At 34.8% G+C, this 24,383-nt stretch overlaps 3 protein-coding genes across 7 annotated transcripts; all 3 read right to left on the bottom strand.

Moving 5' to 3' along the window:
• Positions 1-2,397: 2,397 nt before the first annotated feature.
• On the bottom strand, positions 2,398-5,312 carry LOC112280983 (SWR1 complex subunit 6). Its single transcript, XM_024517004.3, has 4 exons — positions 4,971-5,312; positions 4,173-4,272; positions 3,668-3,786; positions 2,398-3,342 (listed from the first exon to the last, which is right to left on the bottom strand). Exons 1-4 carry the CDS (start codon positions 5,076-5,078, stop codon positions 3,139-3,141), a joined length of 531 nt encoding a protein of 176 aa, XP_024372772.1. The 5' UTR covers positions 5,079-5,312; the 3' UTR covers positions 2,398-3,138.
• A 598-nt stretch (positions 5,313-5,910) lies between these two features.
• LOC112280981 (L-type lectin-domain containing receptor kinase VI.2) lies at positions 5,911-9,149 on the bottom strand. 4 transcript variants are annotated; one of them, XM_024516999.3, is made up of 5 exons: positions 8,827-9,001; positions 8,605-8,653; positions 8,351-8,482; positions 6,725-8,169; positions 5,911-6,211 (listed from the first exon to the last, which is right to left on the bottom strand). In XM_024516999.3, the coding sequence occupies exons 1-5, from the start codon at positions 8,857-8,859 to the stop codon at positions 6,191-6,193; spliced, it is 1,680 nt and encodes a 559-aa protein (XP_024372767.1). In that variant the 5' UTR covers positions 8,860-9,001; the 3' UTR covers positions 5,911-6,190. The 4 variants fall into 4 exon arrangements, with proteins under 4 accessions (XP_024372767.1, XP_024372769.2, XP_024372764.1 ...); XM_024517001.3 differs by having other exon boundaries at positions 8,605-8,721; positions 8,827-8,966; XM_024516996.3 differs by lacking the exon at positions 5,911-6,211 and adding an exon at positions 9,010-9,149 and having other exon boundaries at positions 6,306-8,169; positions 8,827-8,879.
• A 2,821-nt stretch (positions 9,150-11,970) lies between these two features.
• LOC112280982 (mavicyanin) lies at positions 11,971-14,155 on the bottom strand. Of its 2 annotated transcripts, none has more exons than XM_024517002.3 (3): positions 13,836-14,155; positions 13,133-13,514; positions 11,971-12,724 (listed from the first exon to the last, which is right to left on the bottom strand). In XM_024517002.3, exons 2-3 carry the CDS (start codon positions 13,332-13,334, stop codon positions 12,366-12,368), a joined length of 561 nt encoding a protein of 186 aa, XP_024372770.1. In that variant the 5' UTR covers positions 13,335-13,514; positions 13,836-14,155; the 3' UTR covers positions 11,971-12,365. The 2 variants fall into 2 exon arrangements, with proteins under 2 accessions (XP_024372770.1, XP_024372771.1); XM_024517003.3 differs by having other exon boundaries at positions 13,694-13,960.
• Between the last annotated feature and the right edge of the window lie 10,228 nt (positions 14,156-24,383).

Below are 24,383 nucleotides of genomic sequence, written 5' to 3'. Positions count from 1 at the left end.
GTGAAGAAAAAAGAAGAAGGTAATATATTATAATAAAACATATTTTAAAATATAGTAGTAAATTCTCTTAAAAACATAGATTAAATTTAGAGAGGTAGTAAATTATTTAGTACTAATATTTTCTATTTATAAAAAAATAACTTCTATTTATTTTTTAGGATTATAAATAAGATAAAATAAAATAGGTTATAAAAAATATAATCAAAAGACATATTTAGGTGAAATTAAAGAGTATCTTTTAGAAAAAATTACCTAGAAAAACCTTAGATTGATATCTAAAGAGAGCAAGTTATGAACCAAGGTCAAAACCAAAACTTGAGGCACAAAATTGCACATCCATAAGAATTGTGGGAATTTTTTGTTGATTTGAGAGTGGAATTAAGACCAAGCTGGATAGAATTTCTTTAAGCATTGGTTTCTAGGGATTTAATACATAATGAATTAGTGAGAGCTTTGCAAAGTTTGGATTGTTTTGAATGACTCTTTTTTAAGTTGAATATAATAGAAATTATATTTAACAAATTTAAAATTTTTTGTAGTAGATCTATAAGTATAATTTTATAGATTTGTGAATGTACTTGTGTTGAATTTGTGATATGAAATTGAACTTCATTGAAATTTAAGGAAATTAGGATCTTAAAAAATTGGTTTTGAAGATCATTAAGGGTTTCTAAAATTCAAAAAATATGCCATTTGGATTAAAAAAAATAATTTTGTATGCTAATGGTTTACTTAATTTTTAACATTCATGCAAATTTTGATAATAAGTTAATGGTTCAAGAAGGAGATATTGATGTTGGAAGGTTAACATTGAGATTGAAAAAAGAAGATAGCCAACATCCTATCAAATTAAGAGAATTTTTTTTCTTATTTATGGGTTCAATTCTCTTTAAACTTTGTATGCTTGGTTCCAACTAGTAAATTTAGATACGTAATTTTTTTGAATTAAGATCAATAATTAAAGTAATAATTATTGTAATTTGAATATTTTTGTGGAATTTACTCTAACTTTGACTAGAGTATGTTTGAATTTACTTAATTTTTAATGATGATTTTTAAATTTTATTTCAAAATTAAATTAGAATTTGATTAGAATACTATAAAGATTCTATTAAGATTTGATTAGAATTCAATTAGAATTTGATTAAAATTTAATTAGAATTTATTCAAGATTTCTTTAGAATTTCTTATTTTTTCTTTATAATGTTTTGAAGATTTTTTTATAGAATTTTTTGAGGTTTATTTGAAGTTTAATAGATTGTGATAGGATTTTATTATTATTATTATTATTATTATTATTATTTTTTTAATATTATTCAAGACTCCAAAAAAATGTTCTAAACACCTTATAAATTGTTTTTTTTGGATTGTAAATCTGATTTACAATTGCAAGAGTTTTGAAAAGTTGTTGTAATGGCCGCAATTACTCTTTCAAAGGTCTAATATGCAATCTTCACATATCATCTCAAATCGTAGTGAAGGTTCCTTTGTAGGGCTCAATATTGCCTAAAACATGCAGACATGCAAGTTTAACGTGCTTGTAGACCTTCCTCAATGCATAATGAGACAATAGTCAATTGACATCTTGAAAGATTTCACCTCAAAGAGTTGTCTTGGCAAATGTCAAGATGCACATCTTTTCACAAGAGAGTTGCACTACATACTCCTTGTGCATGTTCCTGATGCAAAACTCCATGCATTGATATATGCCAAACAAATCAAACTTAATTGATCCAAGATATTGCTTGACTATGTGGTGCATGTCCTTTGTTGTGGAGGTTAGAGAATTGCCAAAGTGACAAATCTTGTTTTTCCGAACAACAAGGAACATCTCCTTATTCTCATATTAAGTAATTTGACAGCAAGGAATGCATCATTTTTATCAAAACAAAAAAGGTGATGCAAGCACAATATCCAGATGCATTCAATGCTCTTGAATCCAGTACTACAAAAGCTCAATAGAAACGAAGCAAAGCATTGATCCTAAATTTGATGCATGTGGTGATGTTGAACATTAGCAAACAACAATGAATGGGACAAAGTTCAGATTAAAATTTTTCTTTTGATGGCTTTGCCTCCAAAAAACCCCACAAAGAGCACTGCCCCTTGACTTTGCACACTAAGCGAGACCATTGTAGGAGGGTGTTGCACCCTCCCAACCCCCTCACAATTGTGGCAGGTGTCAAGGTCCACACAACAATTACATCCTCACCAATTAGGGGCCTCAGGGTGTAGTAACTTAGGGTGTGCTTATAGCCAAAGCAGTCTTGTATCATCAGTTTAACCCAAAACGGCCAGTCATTCATTTTCTGTCTTTACAGAATTCTTCCAAAACTTAACTCGTATTTTATTCTACAAGAACAAATTTTCTTAAGCGATAGAATATCACAGTTGGCATTTTCGAAAAATATAGTCACAAGTAGGCATCCTTGGTAACTTTTAAAGCACCTCATAACAAGCTTCGTCTTTCAGCAGGAACTCAAATTCTGCTGTGATTCGTTGAGATTATCACCTCACTGACCTTGAACATAATTTCTGCAGACATATGAATCATTTTCAACCCAAATCCTAATCCTGGTTAGAGGATTCACTTCCATCATGGGTCCTCACTAAGTAGACAGTATATTTTCGCATGTAAGCACCAGTTCTGGCAAATCAGTATAAGCTTCATAGCTTGTGAGCTTCCAGATTGCTCACCGCATGGATTGTAAGTTTGTGCTATCCCAAACGTTTCACTTGATGTTCTAATTGCTGCAGATTCTCAATACGCAGGTTGTGGACAGCTCAAAACTCTACGACGATTCTCCTCAGCATTTTGCTGGAACTTCTTTACTTCTGAACTCAGATGAAGATGAAGCCCTGCTCGCAAAATCTCGAACTCCTGATGGCAATCTGAAAAGAGTTGTTGCATCTTCACCACTGGTGGTGCATGTGTGCCACAATGACAGGAGCAAGGCGTCTTGCGAAAGACACTCCCACAAAGATATCATCCACAGCGCTTCCGTCAAGGAAGAGCACATAATGCCACGAACATCCCGACTTACGCCAAGTGAAAATTGTTCTCTGGAACATCAGTCCACTTGCAGCAGGGAGCATAACGAGCTGCGAACATGCTATAAACAGAAGGAACAAAGGACACTATGCCAAAAACTTCTGGCAACGGGTGTCGGTGTGTAAGGTTTGACACCGAGAACAGCAGAAACGTGCACCACATCGCGGGCACGTGTAAGGAGCAAGGTAACCACACACGCTGCAGAAATGACGGCGTGCCCCTACGCTTGGTGGTCCCACCGCTGCACGCAAGTAAGACGGTGCGTTGGGGGGTAACGACTCCAGATTGGCCTGCACAGTTTCACGTCACAGCTCTGTGCATCAATTCAGTCTCCGATATCCATAACTACAATTGAACTGCAAGGCATGTTACTGAACATAGCACTGAACACACGCACTTGTGAATATGCTGCTGGTTTGCACGTTACAGGTAGTGAAGTATTCTATTGCGGCAGAGTATCAGGCAGGACCAGAGATAGTTTATGTGTGTAGCGCAGGTGAACCGCATACAAACAAAGGAACATCGTAACGAGTTTGTATGGATAGTTGAGAAGGAGATGCAAGATTGTGAAAAGCATGGACGGGTGCACAGCAAGAACTTCTAGATCGGAGATACCTCTTGAAGCAGGTCTAGAAAGCTTCTGGGAGCTTTCTTTGTCGAAGCAACTTGCTCCAAGGCTCTAGCTTGCCGGGTTTTCCGCTTCGAGCTCTTGGGTGCCTTTTTCTGTGTGGGTCCTAGTGTACGCAGCACCCGTGGCCATCAAATAAGCATGGTACACAATACATCCAACGAGGTGGCACTAAAATTACGGAATATTCACGGCAGCAGTAGCAGGTACCGCCCTACAGATGTAATGCAGCGATTGTCTTCCTACACCAACTAACACCACAAGCATTTATACAACCACTTGAATGTGAATAACATTGTTGCAAGAGCTCCACACTTCGAGGGACAGGTACACAATCAGGAAACTGTGGGATACACATAGTAATCACAGCAAGTAGCACTGTTGTTCATCATCTATTCAAAAGGATAACTTGATACATAGCAAGAATCAAGTGATGCATGAAGTTCAGACCACAATAAAAAGGAAAGGAGAAACAAACATGTTGCAGCTTACTTTCATCCTCATCCATGGAGGCTTCGTCGTCATCATCGATGTCGATAGCCTCGTACACGATAGTGTCCTTCTCCAGAGCTTCCAAACGAGCTGCTGCTGCCTGCAACCCTCTTTACTTCAGTTCTCTATCATTCCACACCTACAAAGGAGTTTGTTCTAATGTGTAATTGGTAATGCGTACTATTACTTGGTGACACAAAACCTCGATGGAACTCGTCTCTCTTGTGGATAGAAACTAAGCGTAACGGAGCTCCTAACTTCGAGATCAGTTCAAAATCAGGTGCACATAGAAGGAGTAGCTGGCACAGCAAGCTGCAAACGGTATGCTTGCACACCGTGTTTTTCGGCCAATTACATCATGAGCAGTCCCACCAATCCTACTCTAGAAAAATTTAGCGGACTGCCTAAATTACATAGTACAGAGTGGGAAATTTTCATTGAAAACTCAATCAAACCCAAAAATGTAAAGCCCAAAGGTTAAGAAATTAACAAAGTAAGGCTCTACAAAACAATGATCTTTTCACTTGAAGCCATGATGACACCTCCATTCGACCTAACAGATGAACTGCTGCAAGTGTTCGGACGTGAACGACAAACCAAACCAGGTTTTTCTTCTCATAACCTCAACAGTTAGAACTGCGATCTCATGAAAGACTGTGACACCTTCAAGTGCTGTCATCGTAAACCCTAACCCCAAAACCCAAAACCCACAAATCATTTTCATGCAAGGAATTTCCAGTAGACTTTAAAAGTTCTTTGACGACACCAACAATCACTAAGAAGATAATTGAAAAGCACCTGGGCACGCATGTTGGTATCCTGAAGGGCTGCCCCCACCTTAGGCGCAATCTTACGAACTCTTCCAGACGCTCTCCGGGCAGCCCCTCCCTCCCCATGATCCTCCATGACTTCGTCCTCCACCCAAAAACTCCCAAACGTATCCTATGCTTCCCTCTACGCTAACCGTCCTCGTACTTTGCAATCCTAGCCGGACGCCAACAAAAAATCCTCTTCACGATCAGAACTCATCTCTCAGCAGCTCTTGACGTTAGCGATACTCTAAACCCTAGTTTGTAGGCGACTACGCCATAGCCAGCTTCAACGATGCAAACGAGAACTTTCATGTCCAAACAACCTTGCACATCGATAATTGAGAGAGACGGTGCACCAAACCCTAACTTACGAAAATCAAAATGAGTTGATGAATCACTATCGATGAACGAAAAAAATACGGACGGATGAGAATATGTAAAGTAATACGCTTCTAACAGTACAAGCTGTGATAGGTTGGCCCACATAGGATGAGGCACAGATCCCAATCCAATGAAAACCTCATGGAATTGGGAATTTGCAACTGGCATGTAAAATGCTGTAGAAGTCGGAATTAGGCGTTAGCGTAGCGCCAACGATGGAGTGATGCCCGCCTGTAAGCTCATTTGAAGGAACTGTGGCGGGATTCGGAATTAGAAGTAGAGCTATGTTTAACAAGATGGAGCAACACCAATAGAGTGCTTGCCAGCGGCGGGGGAGAAGTGACAGAAAAAGAAAAAGAAAACTAAGCACGTGGGTGCTTCTGAGATTGTAGCCGATATGGGGCGACAGGGCATCGCCGAGTGCCGTCACTTCAGTCTCAACGACTGCCAGAATGAGACCCACAGTCGCCAATTTATGGTTGCAAGTTCAAATCCGTCGAAGAATATATGTCATACCATAGCAGCAACACTTATGAACACTGGTGAAGGGTAAAATATGAGAAGTACTTCGAATGGGATCTGTATTTGAGAAATTGGATGTGCATGTTCATTCAGGAAAAAAATATTATAGAATCTTTGTGTGCATGAGCATAGCTTCTATCTTGAGTGCAAATTGGTTGTACATTTTGATGGAAGCTTCCGATAGCAAATGAATCTCGACGAGGGTCCAAGTCTGCCGTTGTTTGAAAACTTCTGGACAGGATAAAGCTTGGCAGTGCCTGATGGCTCTTTCGCTTGTAGATCTGTCGATTTCGTATGCGAGCCTCAGCTGACCATAAGCGGATTCTGCGCAATTCAGATAGTAGGAGAAATTATCAAAAGCATAAAAAAACAAAGCAAATTTCAACCATCTAACGCAGAACACCTCGTTCCAAGCCACTAAATCAAAAGGAGCACTCTTGCTAAGGCAAAGTGAAGCCTTGCATTTCGATTTGATCTCTTGAATTACAGAAAGATGCAAACAGTAGTAAACATGCTGGGATCGCTTTGCGAATTGTACCCCTAGAATACATAATAGTACAGACAGCAGCATTGCATCTGCAACTCAATCTGCACGAGAATATAGAAATCACTGCAATGGGCCATCTTCTCGGAAAAGGAAAAGACCCTACGCTGCTATTCGCTGCCATCTACGAGGAGAGTCTGAATACTGATGTTCAGATTTTCTGATCACTACAAAAAGAAAACAAGAGTGACACAGCCATTAAAACAACGTAAAATTCTAGATCGAGTCGGAGGACTGCATGTTTGAAATGCTAAGGCGTTCTATGCTGCGGGCGAGTTGTCAGGCTTTCTTACAGATTCGTCAGTGTTCTCCGGGTGTTGAACCTCTATGGAAATGCACTCTTGCGTAGGTTGTATGGTGGAGCTCCACGAGTACGAAATTACTGGGCGCGATGGAGGGATGGTGGGCAACGAAAGGTCACCGTAGAGCACCTGTCGGACGAAGCGCATGCTGGGCCGGGAGGCAGGGTCAGGATGGCAAGCCAGAAGTGCAATGTGCAAGACGAGCCTGCTCTGCATCACATCGACGTCTTCACCGAGGCGAGGATCCACACACTTCCGTAGCTGGTTGTTCTGATGCATCGTCCACACCCAGTCGAGCAGGTAGACCTCAGCGTGCGGTCGGTTAGGGTCAAAAGCTCGTCTTCCACATGTGACTTCGAGGGCAAGCACGCCAAAGCTGAACACGTCCGTCTTCGGCGTGGCTTTGCGAGTGTGCGGAAGCTCAGGGGCAAGGTATCCCATCGTCCCCGCTACTACAGTGGAGTAAGCTACTTTATTGTGATCAATCAACCGCGCCATTCCGAAATCTCCCAGGTATGCGTTGAATTTGTCGTCCAGAAGAATGTTACTCGGCTTCACGTCGCGATGCAAAATGCACTGCTGCCACTCCTCGTGGAGATATGCCAACGCCCCAGATAGACCACTGAGAATGTTGTACCTTGCATTCCATGCTAAGACGGGGTTTGTTTCCCCCTCTTCCGCAGGCATAATCCACTTATCCAAGCTCCCATTTGGCATGTAATCGTACACGACGAGCAACTTCTCCTTCTCCGCGCACCAGCCACGCAACCTGACGAGGTTACGATGCCGAATCTTCCCGATTATTGACACTTCAGCTAAAAATTCGATCTCGCCTTGCCGTGAATCTTTTGCAATAGATTTCACGGCCACCATGGATTTGTCACGAAGTACACCCTTGTACACGCTGCCGAATCCGCCTCGGCCAAGCAACTCCGTCCGGGAGAAGTTCTTCGTCGCAGCAGCCAGCTCCTTGAACGTAAACACCCTAGGACCATCCGCACCAAGACTTTCGAAAGGTATCAAAGGAGATTTCCGTGCGGTCAATCCGCTTCTACGACTTCCGTGCAAACTAGAGAATCTCTTGCGCCGTCTATTGTACCAAACGGCACCTGCTGCAACAAGCATAACGACCACTGTACCGATGATTGCACCTACGATGGCGCTTAGATTGGAGCCCCCGCCGGGAGCACCAACGCTACTCGAAATACTCGCAGAACCAGCGTCACTCGCGTTGACGTAAATTTTCACCTTCAGATACCTGGTGGCGCAATGTCCCAACACAGCGCACACGTAGTAATGCCATCCTGGCCTGTCCAGAGTCACTACGTCTACACCAGATCCGAAGGTGGTAATGATGGCCGACAAATTACACATATCGTAGTCGTTTCCCGTTGCGAGTTCCGCAACATTGTGAAGCCCCGATGTGTAGTTAAAGACTGAGCACCAACAAAACAAAACAAAACAAGAAAATTATTGTGACATTATCGGCATTACCACCACTGGTTTCGGTAGAGAATAGCGTCCTAGATTCAGAGCACCACTATCCAATTCCTGCGCTGAGTACAAAATGGCTGGAAAATGTAACGTAAGCATGCACAGCAGATGCGCAATATATACCTAGTTGGTCGCCGACTCTGAAAGTGTTGTTATTTGCCCAATCATCGTACCAGCTGCTGCTGCTGCTATTTGGGGGAAAATCCCACTTCCTGTCGCCACCAACTATATGCGTTGAAGCTTCGCCGTATGACACTGCTATCACACTCACAAGCAGAAGCAGGGTGAACGATCGGGATGGTCCTCCAAGTTGGCTCTCCGGCGCCATAGCTGAGGGTGATGCTACTTGTGACTCATCAGGGTCACGCTGTACTCACCTAGTGAGATGTGCTGCTCTGCTACCACGCAGTCGACAAAAGCTGGTACCTACGGGAATCTCATTCTTATGGTTGTTCGAATGGAATAGAGGATAAAATCCCCAAACTAGCAATGATCTGAACAGTTGCGGCAGTGTCATAAACAAGTGTAGAGAAGACGAATGATCAACATCTTTCGGGTGCCATCACAATATCAATCATTTCACAGGACCGCACACTTACAAGCGAGGTGGATGGGGACGATTCCGAGACCATAGGGTAGCAAGAAATTAAATCTGGATCCAGGAGATGACACGGAACAAAGTTCTAGGTCAAACGCGAACCAGGAAATATAACAATGCTTGTGGCAAGAAATGAAGGATGCAAATACAGCAGAGATCAACACCAACTGGCGGTGGGTCTGACATGAAACAATTTGCTATGGACTTTGCTTATGGCTCGATATCCTTGTTTCGAACGATTTGGCGTCAGCACGCTTCCTTACATTCAGGATGAAATGGGCATCCTGAGAAGAACTACCAATGTTTTATATCTATCGCTTTTCTGCAGACGGATCCAGCGGAGAGCACAATGGCGGATAATACTCAGGTTTCCATCACTCCAAAACTCGGCGACTCCGTCTTGGTTACAGCAGCTAAAAATGTGGCCACGTCAGTCTGCAGAGCCGCACTGGGCCTGCCCTCAGATGCAGGGGGATGGCTGTTGAGGCCTTTCCTGAAACCTTTTCTTTTCCATTTTTGCTCCTTTCCCACCACCCTCTTTGGCAGAATATAAACCCATTAAATATATCCATCGAATGCAGGACATCCCTTCATGTATGGACCCAACCATCTTCACAAACCATTTCTTTCTCCCACGTGTAAGGGATGGGCTATCTTACCCATTCGAGTCAAGTAGTGACTTATCCGAATATGATTTCAACAACATGCACAGTTGGGTTCATGAACTACACCCGACTCCAAGCACTACCCCAGTAAAAATTTCCAGACTTCCGCAAATTAGTTGTTGGCTCTTCGCCAGTTATCATCAGACACTCAGGATTTTGGCTTGCGGTTTCGGAAAGTTGTTAAAATCCTTGTTGGATCCAGGACCTATTTATTTGTGCACTGCGTTACGCTTGGAGGCCCGTAGATGACTGGTAGTAGATTCGAGCTCATCTCGGAGTCTCGAAACCTGGTGTAACTGTTATGATCATGGATAGAGCCAGCCAGGTTTAGGATCCCGAGTGGCTTTCTGGTGGGGTGTGTGAAAGTTGCAGCACGAAGATCACGTCTCGGCAGAATACCACAGCCCAAGTGGCCGTTCTGTGTTATTATAATAGTGATACAACGCAAACAAAAAAAAAAAAAAAAAAAAAAAAAACACATTAAACCAAAATACAAAAAATTAATAAAACTATCTCACACGTGTGCTCTACTATAAATCAAACAGTTAGTACTTCAGATGCTTGCTCGAATTGAAACATTTAGTTTGTTAATTCACCACTGAATAATGTTTCCAAATCGAAAAACAAGGAAAGAACGAAAAAAGTATAACGTGGCAGTGCGGCAGTGCTGTGAAGTTAATGACTGGGGGCAACAGACCATTAGACAGGGACTAAACTGGGTGCCAAATGCGCCCATTGCAACTGAAAAAAGCGTGAAAGGAGATAGTCGGGACAAAGAAACATCTATCTCCAGAGGAACCCAGGCGTTTCGATGGAGAAACGGCAGTGGGAGAGTTGATGAAAAGTGGGGAGCTCATCATGTTCATCGGAGGTGCCATCTCCGTTAATACACTTTCCCTTTTCAGCATGTTGCATTCGCTGCATGTCGCGAAGATGCAGTGCACTGGAATTCCGTAGGGAGTTCCACAACCATTGCCGCGCTTGTAGATATGGATTTCCATCTCTGCGCAATTGTAGCCGAGCGGGACGCAGGGTAAGACTAGGAGCTGGATGAGGACACGGACGCATACCATCCACTGTGCTTTCCACAACCAGCATTATGGCATGACCCGAGACCAAGGCCTCAGGGTGGTGCAGGGATTAAGTCAGAAGCATGGCAGCTTGAATTCTGCAAGTCTTTACGGAGTAGCGTTTCAAAACCTAATAGAATCATTCCCAGCAGGCTTGCAAATTGTTCCGTCGGGAGGAAATACCTAGAGGGATACCTCTTCCAAGCGTGAAGCGTTTTTCAGGGACAAAGAGACTCTGGAGCAACATTCCCTGGCCCCAGCCTCATGACAGAATGCATTCAGTCCGTCTAGAAATCCGATGACGTGGAGAGGGATGCAGCTGTGGTCGATGTGAGCAGCAAGGCTTGTTTCTGCATTCTTGGGCGCTCGTGTCATGTGCGACACTCGTCGTTTTTCTTTGAGTCGTGGGGACTGCAGAGTTCACCGACCAAGTCTGGACTTTAGCTGATACGTTTTTTGCAACACTTCATTTGAAAAATAGCGGATTTGCCTTGGCGATCGAATTCTCACGTCGAGGTTTAAGACTGCTAGTAGTACACACATTGCAGCACCGGCTTAGCGATTGTAAATGGGATGCTGGTTCTGTTTCGTTCGGAAAACACGAAACCTTATTAAGTCTAGCTCGATTAACAGCTACTTTCCCATCTCATCAATGCCAGGGCTACGACTTCCTTCTGCGCAACGCCAGTGTGCATCAACGATCTCGTGCGAACTGATGGCATCACAACCTTCGACAACAGCTGCCTCCAGGGCTTAATGCAAGGTCGTAGGACCTTGCCAGCTGGTTATGACTTGGTAATCGACTCCTCATCCAAGTAGCTTGTTCGGTTTATGGTGCATTTCTAAGGCCACGAGGTGTGTTTCGCCCTTCTTCCATAATTCCTTGGAAAGTCGAACAAGATGAACATTCTCAGTGGCACTCAAGGGCAAGTTCGGAATGAATGCTGGGTTCTAAACTGTGTCGACAAGTCCACGAGCCCAAAAGAGACAATGCTGACCCTGTCAGTTCCACCATTCGTATGCCCACAAAACCAAAGAGATGCCGACATGCACAACAAACGGTATTTGGAAGCAGGTAATTGTAGGCTTTCGAGCTCACTGGGTCCAGATGAGCAGATCGGGTTAGATCCGTGTGACATGGAAGTTTTGCAATCGGACGGCGTTCTTACATTCGCTTGGAGAACACTTCATCACTCGGGACCCTGCCAAGTGGTTTTCAACGCAGTCGGTATGACCGAAACACCCAGTTGCGGTGAATGAATGTCACAGCGGTTTGTTTTGGGATTGAATGAAATGACTCTCCTGTGCACCTCTTGTGCCATGCGTAGACGTCACCTTCAAGAGGAGTATCATTCCACTCGCTGCAAATAGCCATTCCACCGCACTCGCTGCAGATCCTAAGAAAAAGTATTAACCTGCCAAGCTACAATCGACTGATGAATTTATTAAAGATGATCAGGTGCATAAAAACTCATTCCTAAGTGAATGTATATAACACATACAAGTGTACAAGGCGTCAGAGATCTATTGTGCCGATCCCAACTAATTCCTCTGACAATGCCAGTACTAAAATTTTGTTGCAGATCTACTGGAGTTTGGTGCTCATTTCTACTCCTGGAGATCTACTAGTCAGATCGCTTAAATCTACTCCAACAGTGTTCATCGATGTCTCACAGAAGCTTGAAGGTTTCTAGAAAACCAGCAAGGTTTACATTCTTTGTGGTGATACCACGGAATGACTGCATGAGCTCCCCCACTGATCAGCACGTAGGTAGCCCAATTCGAATAATGATTTGTGCACCCCTTCATAGAAAAATAGAAACAAATGCAGCCACAGAAATGCAGATTGAAAGGGACACAGAACCAGGACGGGTTACTGTCAGTGAAGCTTGACTACCGGGTGCAGCAGCGTCTGATCCAACAGGTGGAGGAGGGGGTGCACTTATAGGCGATCCAGTAGCACTAAGCGCGAATTTCATGCCTTGTTTACAATGAGATGGAGCTCCGCATACGAAGTAGTACGTGTCAGGAGTGCTAAGGAACACAATGTCCTGCCCAGAATGAAACGAACCCCCTGGGATAACGGTCCCCAAATTACAAGAAGTAAAGTCTGATGCAGTTCCCAACCGATACACGCTGTGCGTTGAATTGTCGTAAGAAAAAACTGCATTGCAAAACCGAGTTAATTCATATGTGAATTGGGACGCAGAGGTTGAATTAACGACAGTAATGGCAGGGTTACAAAGACTCCACATATAAGTCTCTTTGAATACCACCCATTAAACAGCGATCCACGAATTACAATGGATATCCGAAACTCTTTCAGAGCTCTGAAGGATGCGTCAGGAAATAAAACTAGCAGGTCCTGTCATTCCAGGAAAGCAGCTCAAATAACGTAAAACAAATATTTGATTTTGAAGGAAAAATCGGTAAAAAAGTAACGTATCAAGAACATGAATCACATCAATTTGTCCCACACTGCATCAAAAGCAATTCATTTTCCTAAAGAACAGAAAACAAACGCAAGAACAAACACACAATATGTAAAAGTGCAGACAGTTAGATAACCTACGGAGAGTGTCGCCGGTCTTGAAAGCGATGGTGTCTGCCCAGTCTTGATAAAATGAGGGTTTACTGGTTGCATGAAGATAATTCCATTTGGGTACGTCTCCTCCCACAATGTACTGCGCGGCATACGCGCTGCCCAGGAATGTTAACATGGCCAACACAAGGATCACGGCGCCAAACAAACCTCTCTCTCGTCCCTGTCTCATTGTAACCAATCCGAAAAAGATGATGTCACATCTGCTAGGAGATCCAACCAAAGTACACCCAGATCGGAGAGAACAGGTATGGGGAGATCCCGATTCAGATGGAGCAATTGATCACACCGACGTCTTCACGATCTCCGCGGCTAGGTCTTCACTTCCTGCTAACTAGCGCACATAGGGCCTCTGCGCCGCATCCAAAAGAGAATGGCCGGCATGAGCAAACACAAAGACTTGACACAACAACTGGCAATGCAGCTGCCAGCAACACGCAGGTGAAACAAGGGATTGACTAAGCGTCGGTAGAGTTCTCAATCTAAGGCTTCACAGCGATGCAACAGGAGAATCCATTGATGCGGCATTACCTGGCTGTGATTTACGATACTATTCCATAATGAAGGATTCTGTTGAAAATAACTTGAACTTTATATGGAACATAACCGCTGCGGTACTGTGCTTACCGCGTTTCTCAATCCTATCCCAGAATTCATCAAAAAATAAGCTTACCAGTTGTTTGTCTTCTACATGAACGTCAAACCATTGTTACAGTATAATCACGAAAAGCCCGCAAAACCCCTGAATTCAACAACAAAACGGGAGAGGACGGAAGAGAAAGAGCTGGAGTTCTGCACCGCGAGGAAAAGTAATAGAACAGAGAATGCACACTTGAAATCAAGCGAAGGAGAATCTCGAGGCAGCGAAGAGAGGAAATTTGAAAAAATCACAAACACAAGTTTAGTCGAGGGTGAAATATTAATAGAAAGTTGAAAATCCACTTGCGTCACTTGACAATTTTGAACCTCATCTATCCCTCGAACGCGGTGCTCCTACCGATAATATATAATAATTGTTGGAGGAGGAAGACTTTGAGATCCATATTTAGCAGGATTCAAGTGGTTAGACACTGTGTTTGCGTCATCCTTTTTGTTTGTTTGATTTTATTTTTTTATTGAAAAGCAAGCATTCAACTCGAGACATTAAACACACTTTCTCTTCTAGGGACATGTCTAAGCCTTGAGAGCCGTTTCCGAACCACTCGATCGTTCCACTCTTACCGAAGCTGTGCAAATTTCGGCATTCTCGACACGTGAATAGAGTTTTGTGTCGCTCATGCCAACTTAGTCTGAACCCCTAAACTCATACTCGTGAGATAAACCCCTGTGGTGGATACATTAGGGTTTGTTATACCTCAAACTCTAAGAGTGCCACTCTCCCTTGTGCTTTCTAGGGTTTGGGATCAGCTTTGCTGTGGGTCACCTCTTGTCATGGAAAGAGCATTTTCAAATGAATTGTTTTGCTATATGCTCATCATAATCTGAAATAATGGATATAATTGGTTAAAAACCAGTGTGTTTCACAAATACTTAATGTGGTCTTGTAAATTCTGATTCAATTTTTATTGCAATGGTATTCAAACCTTAAGGTCAACATATGAGGTTGAAATAATTTTCCATTATTTATTTATTGTTACATATTAGAATATATTTTTTATATTGATGCACTTTTATGTATTTCATTTTAAAATATATATTTATGTACAATTTAAATTTATCAATGATTACAATTATGATTAACTTTATGTCTTTAGATGTACTTTGATTTTAGATTATGATAGACAAATACATTAGAATTTATTCACAATTACCATTAAATAAGTTCTTTAGATTGTCTATTTAATTTTTAAAAGTAATAATATAATATGTTTGTGTTATATAAATATGTTATATTTATAACTTATAATATATAACTTGCAATATAAAATTGGAAGGTTTCAAATCAAATTTTAAATATATATACATAAATTTTAAAATAAAAATTTAATATAAATAATCTATTTTGATATTGTAACAAGTAATTATCAAGTTCAATTGTATAATAAAAAAAATACAAAGTTAAAATATCTAAAATAATAGATTTAATTATTTAAAATATAAAAAACTAAAAAATGTAATAAAAAACTTAAACAATGATTAAAAATATAATATTTTATTAACTATGATGCAAAAATTTATACTACCTTTCAAATAAAAAAACATCTACTTCATCACTTTTTTATATTATAGTATTTATATTTATCATGCATCTACTAACTATATTGACAATATATAAGATGTCTGATATAATATACATTACTACATATATAAAATTTACAACTAAACTAAAATTTAGAATATTTAATATATATTCATTTTAATCTTTGATGTTAAGATATTGTATTGAAAGTAATCTAAAATAAAATATTATTTATATATAAGAATATTTTTTATTATACAATTGAACTTGATAATTACTTGTTATAATATCAAAATAGATTATTTATATCAAAATATTATATATATATATATATATATATATATATAAGAATATATATTTTTAATAGACATATCTTGTAAAAATTAAAGTCCATATCTGTCACAAATATAGATAATTATTTGAATAAGTAGTATTAGGTAGAATGAAAATATAAGTAGATTTGATAATATCTCATAGAAAAGCTTCTCAGAAGCTTTCATATGCAGATTTGACTTGTGTGTATTTTTAATTAATTAGTAGGTTGAAAACTTAACTAATAAGTTGGCCACATGTTGGATATATTGGCGACTTATAGTACAAGTTGGCCATGTATCAAGGACATGAATTATAAACAATAAAATCCTCAATACACTCTTAGGTCACTCAAAAAGAATAGATATTTATTCAAAGATAGTAATATACTAAATCTAAAATGACTTTGTCAAAGACAAGAAAATTAGAGACTCTTGAAATAAGACTAAAAATAAGAAAGGCGTTGATAAGAGTTGAGAAGGCTTCACTCTTGCTATCATATATACTATCTAATTAAGAGGTATGTGACAACATTCTATATGTATACTCATGACATTATTCCTTCTTTTAGGTATGAGTTCTATAAGAAGTAGTGATCACATGTTAAAAAAGTCTAAGATGCATCAAATTGTATTTGATATGTACTTTGATTTTTCTTCTTTTTGAAGGTAGTTGATATGTCTTTTCAACCTTTGATAGTGTTCTATATTAGGCTATGAAGACTATTCTAATATTTCATCATTTTTTACGCCTTTGTAACTTCCTCTTCAAATAAAATATTTGAAATATTATTAAGAGTGATTCATACTTTTGTTAATATTACTAAGCATTAAAAGACTCTTCTAAGGTTGTGATACAAAATATTTTGAATCTCACCATTTGTTTGAGGAAGAACACGTTATTCTTAAGAATTTTTATATCTATTATGTGGTCTTAAAGGCTGTAATAATCTCAATGCATCGTTTACTAATTCAAAAAATAATAATTCTTAAATTAAATTAATTGATTATTGATCCTTTATTTCTTTAGTGCCACAAATATACAAAAACCACAAATAAAGATTGAGAGTATATTATAATCTCCATTGACCTCATTTCTTTTATATCAATAATTACTTAACTTTTCATCTTGGTTTCGATAGATGTTGTCAATGAAAATCATTAATTTTCTTTGGTGTATTTGCAAGATTCTTAGATGGCTCTCATCTGCGTTCACTAACATCATATTTGTGCTAATAAAAAAGATACTTCAATCTATTTTAGTGCCTCCTTGAGTCTATGACTTCTTTGATTTCAAACTCTTGATTATTGTTTATTTGTATAGGAAGAAGGGGTATTTGTCTTTTTCTCAAGATATTTACAATCTTATATGGCTTAAAAAGAGATATGTACAATATATGATGGATCTTTATAGACTTTGATAGGTATAATATATAAAAGGCTAGATTGATTTATTTACAAATAATAAATAGTCAAAATCTATGATAATTTAATTTGTTTCAAAGACAAAAAGTCTTTATATTATGACAAAGTTACTATATCTTATTGCCAACATAAAAATGAGTTTGTTTCTTGCAATAGGCATCAATATTGATCTTTTGTTGTTCTTGAGATTTTTTCAATTTTGCATTCATTGCTGCATATAGTCCTAATAATTGATTTGGCAAATCTTTTATTACAAGATTATCAATTTTTAAGAAGAAAAAAATATCAAGTTATAGATGATAATTATAATTAAGAAAAAAAGGTGTTTATTAAGTAGAAGAATATATTGTATTATTGTAGGAAAATTTTGCTAATAGCAAAACTGTTGTCCAATCATCTTGATGGTAGTTGATGGTACATCTCAAATACTATTCTAAAACTTAATTCACTTATTCTTTTTGTCCATAAATTTGAAGATGAAAAAACAAAGATACTTTTATGTTTACCTTCAACATTTTAAAAAAGATTTTCTTACATCATGACAGAAATTGAGTTCTTCTATCAAATATAATATTCTTTGATAATCTATTATAATAATAAATATTGTGAAGAATATTTTTAGATATTTCTTTAGTTGTAATAGTTTTTTTTACAAAGTAATAATTGTACCATTTTGGAGAAAAAATCTACTATCACAAATATAAAATCATATCAATTTGAAATTAGAAGATTTATAATAAAGTTTTTTTGAAACAAGACTTTGATTGTTCTAGTATATATAGTGATAAAAATAATCTATAAGATCAATGACATGGAATTTTTGATCTTGAACAAAAATCATATATTTGTACAAAATCAATAATTACCTTCCATATTTGATACCACCAAAATTCTCTTAATATTAATTCTTATATCTTTTTTTATTCTAAATATTATGTAATTAGAAAATTATAACAAATTTAAAGAGTAAGTAGTTGTTCCTTATCTTATGGAATATATAAGCATTTTTTTAATAGAAAATATTATTTTAAAAATCAACTTAAAAATTTCATGAGATTTAAAAATATTATCTCTATTATCATGAATAAGACAATTTGAAATTTTTTTTGACTGGACTTGCTTAAGAAAAATAAAATTAACTAACAATACTGATTTTATAATTTAAAGATGAAATTATTACAACTTCAAAAGAATAATTTGTTGATTAAAATATCCATTTTATTTTTTTAGTACAAGATAAGAGCATCTAAATAAGACGTTTAATAAACCTTGTTTTTTTTTTTAGTTGATACGTGATTTTGGATTTAAATCTTAACAAAGTATGCTCTAAAAGCTTCACAATAATTTAAAATATATCTTATTATAAAATACTTGAGATTCTTATTATCAATATAAATATATATTAAATCAAAAGCTATTTTTAGATAATTTAAATATTCTTCAAAAAAATCCAAACTTACAAAAAGTTTTTTTGTTGTAAATCTTATAATTGATCTTGATTGCTAAAACTTTTCTTGAATAAAAAGCTAATCAATGAATTTTGTCATTTTTATTCATTCGTGAAAATATTAAATCAAAAATAAAGATTAATACATTTTTTTAAAAAAAATGCCTCAAAAAAATTGATACAATATAATATATATACAAAAATAAAATTTTTCTTTAAAGATTCAAATCCTTCTTTAAATACTATATTCTATTGAAGTTTATTTTTGCAAGAAAATGTAAAAATGGAAAGAAAAATAGAGATTTTAGGCTCCCTTGAAAGGTGGTAATAACCACTTTCTTGTTAAATTTTCAAAAAAATAAATTATTGTCATATTACTATTCTCGGTATTATTTTTAGACTTGAACCTCTAAAACTCAGATTTAGGACTAAATCTGATCCATTTACTTAGATAAAATACATAAAAATCATTTGATTTATAAGACTTTTATACTAGATTGATTTATAAGATCTAATACAGTAGATATGGTTTTGCCTCCTTAATCCTAAAGGTTTTAATAGTTGTTATATAATATTTTAAAATTATATATATTGGTCCTAAATTGACCTTCTAAATCTTTGTTATCGTCTTTCTAGTCCTACTTCTAATCTCTTATATCTTCTTATCATTCTCTAATATCAATAACAACAATAGTAATACCTCTAAGAGTAAGAAGTTTGAAAGCACTTACTGCCTTTCAAACCTTAGTCACTTTCATAATTCCAACCTTTGCCTTAATTAGGTTTTTTATCTATCTTGGTCAAAAAATCATCTTGTCATGGTGGTTATTTGACCAATCAAACATTGTTATGGCAAATATATCAATAACTACCTAAGATTTATTTCAAAGTGATAGTTTTATTATATTAAGTTATTGGTTTTTTAAATATCCATTTAACATGGAGCAACAACTTAAGAAAAGTTCTTGATGAAGATCAATAATATTAAGAAAATTTCAAAAAAATATTAGACATCTTTTATTCTCCTTAGAATCTTTTAAACTATAATAGTTTGAACTTTCTAAGAATCTATTATGAAATAACTATTTTAAATAATATATCTAAGAAGTCAACTTAAGTTGTATAAAATACACAATTTTGTATCATGATATATATTCTTTCATCTTAAAGTTTTTATAATACATAATAAATATAATTTTCATTGTCTTTTGTATTATTGAAGTAGATTCAAACATTATCTAAATAATACACTACAAAAATATTTAAATTTTTACAAGAAAACATCATGGATTAGATTTTGAAAAGTAGTTGGTGTATTGGAGAGACTAAAAGGTATGATACTATATTCAAAATATCCATACTTAGTTCAAAATGTAATTTCCATTTTTTTTTAATACATATTGAACAATAGATTCTTTGTAAATTATTTTTTATATAGATCTCTACTTGAAACATTTGATCAAAAAATTTTGATTTTTAAAATATATATATATATATATATATATATATATATATATTATTGTGATCTTCTTAAGTTCTTGACAATCCACATCCATTCTAAGTAATTCTTTATTTTTCTTCACAAACAAGAAAAAGATTAGAGATTTCAAATGGCTTATAAAATAATTAGCATATTTCTTATCAATTTACTCATTGAATATAACTAGTTTGTTTTTTAATAAACTATAGATTGATCTGAATGGTGGTTGATTTTGTACTTAAAGATCAATGGATCAATCATAAAGATAACGATCTGAAAAAATATATGCATTCTACTTCTTAAAAAATTCTTCATAATTTTTATATTAACTTGGAATATTTCTTGAAGTCTTTTCACTATCAAAAATAGATGTGGTATAAATAATAAAAGTTGACCTTTTTTTTTTAGCATGCATAAAAGTTGTTACATCCATCAATAAATTTTTTGTTATATTGGATTTATGACTATCTAATTTGATAATAAAATTTGTGGTTATGCTATAGAAAAAAACTAATTTATTTGAAGATTATACTTCTCTAGCTACAATAAACCTAAAATAATTGGATTAGAAAGAGATTTAATAATATTAAATATTACTATGCTATTATAACTATCAATTATTATATCTAAAAGAAAAGTTTTATGGATAACATCTCTAAAAGACAACAAACAACCATCTATGATTTTTACATGTATAAGCTTAGTATTCTTGACTAAGGATATTTCCAATTTTTTTACAAAGTCTTTATCTATAAAAAAAAATTAAAAAGATAGAGCTTTATGATTTTTTTAATATAAATAATCATCTATTATAAAAAAATATGAAAAATATGAGTTAAAAATAAGAATATTTTTAGATATTATATAAGATTTCAACTACATGGTCTTCATCATAGTTGAACAAATTTATTTTTTGACACATTATTGCCTTTGAAAACCATATTCTTTAATTTATGATTGTGTTATGTCAATGCTATAGATGATGATAACAAGTTTTAGCAAAAAGATATGATATTAAAGATTATTCTATGTCAATATAATATGAGAATTAAATAAAGTTACAACAGTAGAAACTATTGGTAATTAGTTATAGTACATTTACAAAAGTAAAATAGAATCAGTAATTAGAAAAAAATTAGGCATTATGAATACTTTTGAAGGAACATATACTTTTTTTCTTTCTCCTTTGAGGTTCACATATTCAAAAGCCTATGTAGTAAATACAATATGTTATTTTGTCAAGTTTTGTAAGCATTCTAGCTAAGCAAAACTATGTATTATTTTGTTCAAATGAATAAAAATAAAAAGAAAAAAAAAAGAGAATTGATTCACTATGTCTAAGGTATTCATTAGTTTAATGGTATTTGGATGGAAGTATTATATTAAAGGAAGCATATATGTCTTGGGTGCATTAATATCTTACTATTACTATTCTATGTGACATTTTTAATCATTAGCATCTACATGCAATTATTTTGGCAAACATATTGAGGATGGTTATTTAATTTGCAACAATAGATATAATTAATGATAAATAGGGTCAATTTTTTGAAGATACAACTCAACAAATCACCAATATCAAGGAGTATGGCACCAAAAAAAGACATCTCCATAAAGAAAGCTAGTAAAAGTAGATTACTTCTTGACTCTATTAAAACATTAAAATAAATATAAAAGTGTGTGTTATAACTTATTAAAGAGTGTCATTGTTTATATTGAATAAGTGATAATTCAAATCAATACATGTAAAGTTTTAAAAATATTGCCAAGATAATCAAGCCATTGACTCAATAGAACTCAAAATTCTTTTTATTACAACTATGGTACAAACAACAATTAATTAGGTCTATGACTTTGAAGAATAAAACCTTGTTGCATCTGGAAAAGAAATAAAAAAAAAATATTTTTTAAAGAAATTTTGTATTTTTAAAAGCAATAAGAAAGTATGACAAGCCCTGAATATAATAAAGTAACATCTAAAAAAATCAATAGATGTCTTTTACAATTAAGTAAAAAATAATAATATGTAGATATTCTATCATATATATATATATATATATATATATATATAAATCTTGGATATAATAGTATTAAATGAAGCCTTGACTTACCTAAAGTTATAAGATATAACAATTATAGAATAATCATATGGAGTCACTGAACATGTCTAATTGATCAACTTGAAAATTCTAGAAGAAATGAAGAATGTCAAAACCAATGACAATAAATCTAAAGAACTAAAAACATCAATATTTTTTTTATTCAAAGAATTTAAAGATGTTTTTACTTAGTGACATAAAGACATTAAAAGAATATCCGAAATGATTGACAAAGATACAATTGATCTACTACTAGATGTAACTTTGATTTGATAATGACTTTATCACATGAATCCAAATTATGCCTCAATAATACATACTAAATTAGACAAACTAATAAAAACCAAATTCATATTACCTATCAAATGAATGATGTGGTTCTTATCAATGGTAATGATTCTTAAGAAAAGTAACAAACTTTGCATTTGTATCAAATTTAGAAAACTCAATGCCACAAAATAGAAAGATCATTACCTACTTTTTTATGTAAAAGAAATAATTAATGAATTTCTAGAATATGAAATGTATTCATTTTTAGATTTTTTTTTAGAATACTATCAAGTGACAATGGTTGATGCCAATAAAAATAAAATAATATTTTCAAGAGAAAAATAACCAATTTAATTTAAAAGAATGTTGTTTGAAGTCCATAACATACTAATAATTTTTTAGCAAGTAATGAAATTAATATTTTGATCTTTTTTGAAGAAATTATTTTGGATCTTTTTTAATAAAACATTTTATAAATAAAAATACCATCAACCACATCTACTACCTATAAAGTATTTTTCAAGCATGTTGTATCCATGGTGTTAGCCTCAATATAGATAAATATATGTTCTTATTTTTTATAGGAATAATATTGAATTGTATTATTTGTAAAGAAAGTAAATTACTTGAACTATATAAAATTAAGAATATCCTTAATATGTAACCACTACAAGATCAAAAAGGACTACAATAATTTCTTGACATGAGTCAATTCAATTGCATCTATATCAAAAAAATTATGCATATTAGTGCATTCATTAATACTCTAAATTATACATACTATTACTATTTGATTCATTGGACTGTGAAGGTGCAACAAGCTTTTAAAGCCATTTAAAAGGCACATACTAATATATCAATAATATTTGCTTATGATTAGTCTTTATGGTTTTGGATCTATACAAATACATCTAATATTGTAGGCAGAGTCATGCTTGTCCAAAATCCTACTAGCAAGGTTGACTAATCAATGGTCTACTTAAGTAGATTATTAAATTACAAAAAATCCAACTATTGGACTATTAGACAAGAAATACTTATTATAATATATGTAATTAAAAATTTCGCCATTATTTATTTTAAAAAAATTTCAATTCTTTATGAACGACCATACTTTGTTGTATTTAATAAATCAATTTTTAATCATTGACTGCATTACATAGCAGATCATGATTCTTTTGGAATATGACTTTGAAGTAATTCATATTCTGAGTAAAAATCTCATAGTCTCCAACTATTTATCCTAAGATACAACTTCTATTGAACTTACTTATGTTGATGATATCTTCAAGAAATTGTATATCTTAACATCAATTGTTTAATCTATAACAATAATAAATGACTAGTATTCTTTGTACATGACATATTTTACAATAAAATAGATTTTAAAAAGATTCATTGATAAACGCCATACTAACTTTATCCACCAAGTCTTATCTTATACTTATCTAAACTAGTGCCTTTACAAATGCAATGTATATAACATGATGCAATTATGTGTTCATCAAGAATAATAATAAGATATTATCAAAGATCTATATAAAGGTATAATAAGTAGATACCAAAGATTAAAAACAATCATAAAAAAAAAATAGTAAAATATTGGTAATCAATTTTTTACAATAATGTATATTATTATGTCAAGCATTGTCATGCATGTCAAATACATATTATAATTTTTTTGTATCAAGAATAGATTCTACTACAATCCTTTGCAGTTATTGAATCATTCATATATTGGTGCCTAGATTTCATAAATACTATCAAATTAGCAATACACTAGGGACATAAATATATCTTGGCATGTATAAATTATATAACCAAATATATTGAAGCTATGGCTTCATGTACCAATTTAGCCATTGTGACAAATTCCTTTCTCTACAAATAAATAACAACTTACTTTAGATATCTTTTAGAAATTATATTTGATCAATGTATATACTTTATTAATTAAATCATTGATAATCCCATATGAGAATATATTATCAAACATTGAATCTCTACCAT

This window comes from Physcomitrium patens, chromosome 4 (assembly GCF_059467195.1).
Source record: "Physcomitrium patens ecotype Gransden chromosome 4, ASM5946719v1, whole genome shotgun sequence".
NCBI classification, from domain to species: Eukaryota; Viridiplantae; Streptophyta; class Bryopsida; order Funariales; family Funariaceae; genus Physcomitrium; species Physcomitrium patens.
The sequence above is the reverse complement of the archived record's forward strand: the minus strand, read 5'-3'. Positions and strand labels throughout refer to the sequence as shown.

Bases quoted from the DNA above. Each gene is read 5' to 3' on its own strand.
- LOC112280983 (XM_024517004.3), bottom strand. From the start codon at position 5,078: ATGGAGGATCATGGGGAGGGAGGGGCTGCCCGGAGAGCGTCTGGAAGA. The intron at 3,787-4,172 runs GTAAGCTGCAAC...TGCGTACACTAG, and splicing joins CTCCATGGATGAGGATGAAA to GACCCACACAGAAAAAGGCA. The intron at 3,343-3,667 runs GTATCTCCGATC...GAAACTGTGCAG, and splicing joins TTCTAGACCTGCTTCAAGAG to GCCAATCTGGAGTCGTTACC.
- LOC112280981 (XM_024516996.3), bottom strand. From the start codon at position 8,859: ATGGTCTCGGAATCGTCCCCATCCACCTCGCTT. The intron at 8,654-8,826 runs GTAAGTGTGCGG...AGATTCCCGTAG, and splicing joins CGTCCCCATCCACCTCGCTT to GTACCAGCTTTTGTCGACTG. The intron at 8,170-8,350 runs GTATATATTGCG...GTTGGTGCTCAG, and splicing joins CAGAGTCGGCGACCAACTAG to TCTTTAACTACACATCGGGG.
- LOC112280982 (XM_024517002.3), bottom strand. From the start codon at position 13,334: ATGAGACAGGGACGAGAGAGAGGTTTGTTTGGCGCCGTGATCCTTGTG. The intron at 12,725-13,132 runs GTAGGTTATCTA...TTTGCAATGCAG, and splicing joins CAAGACCGGCGACACTCTCC to TTTTTTCTTACGACAATTCA.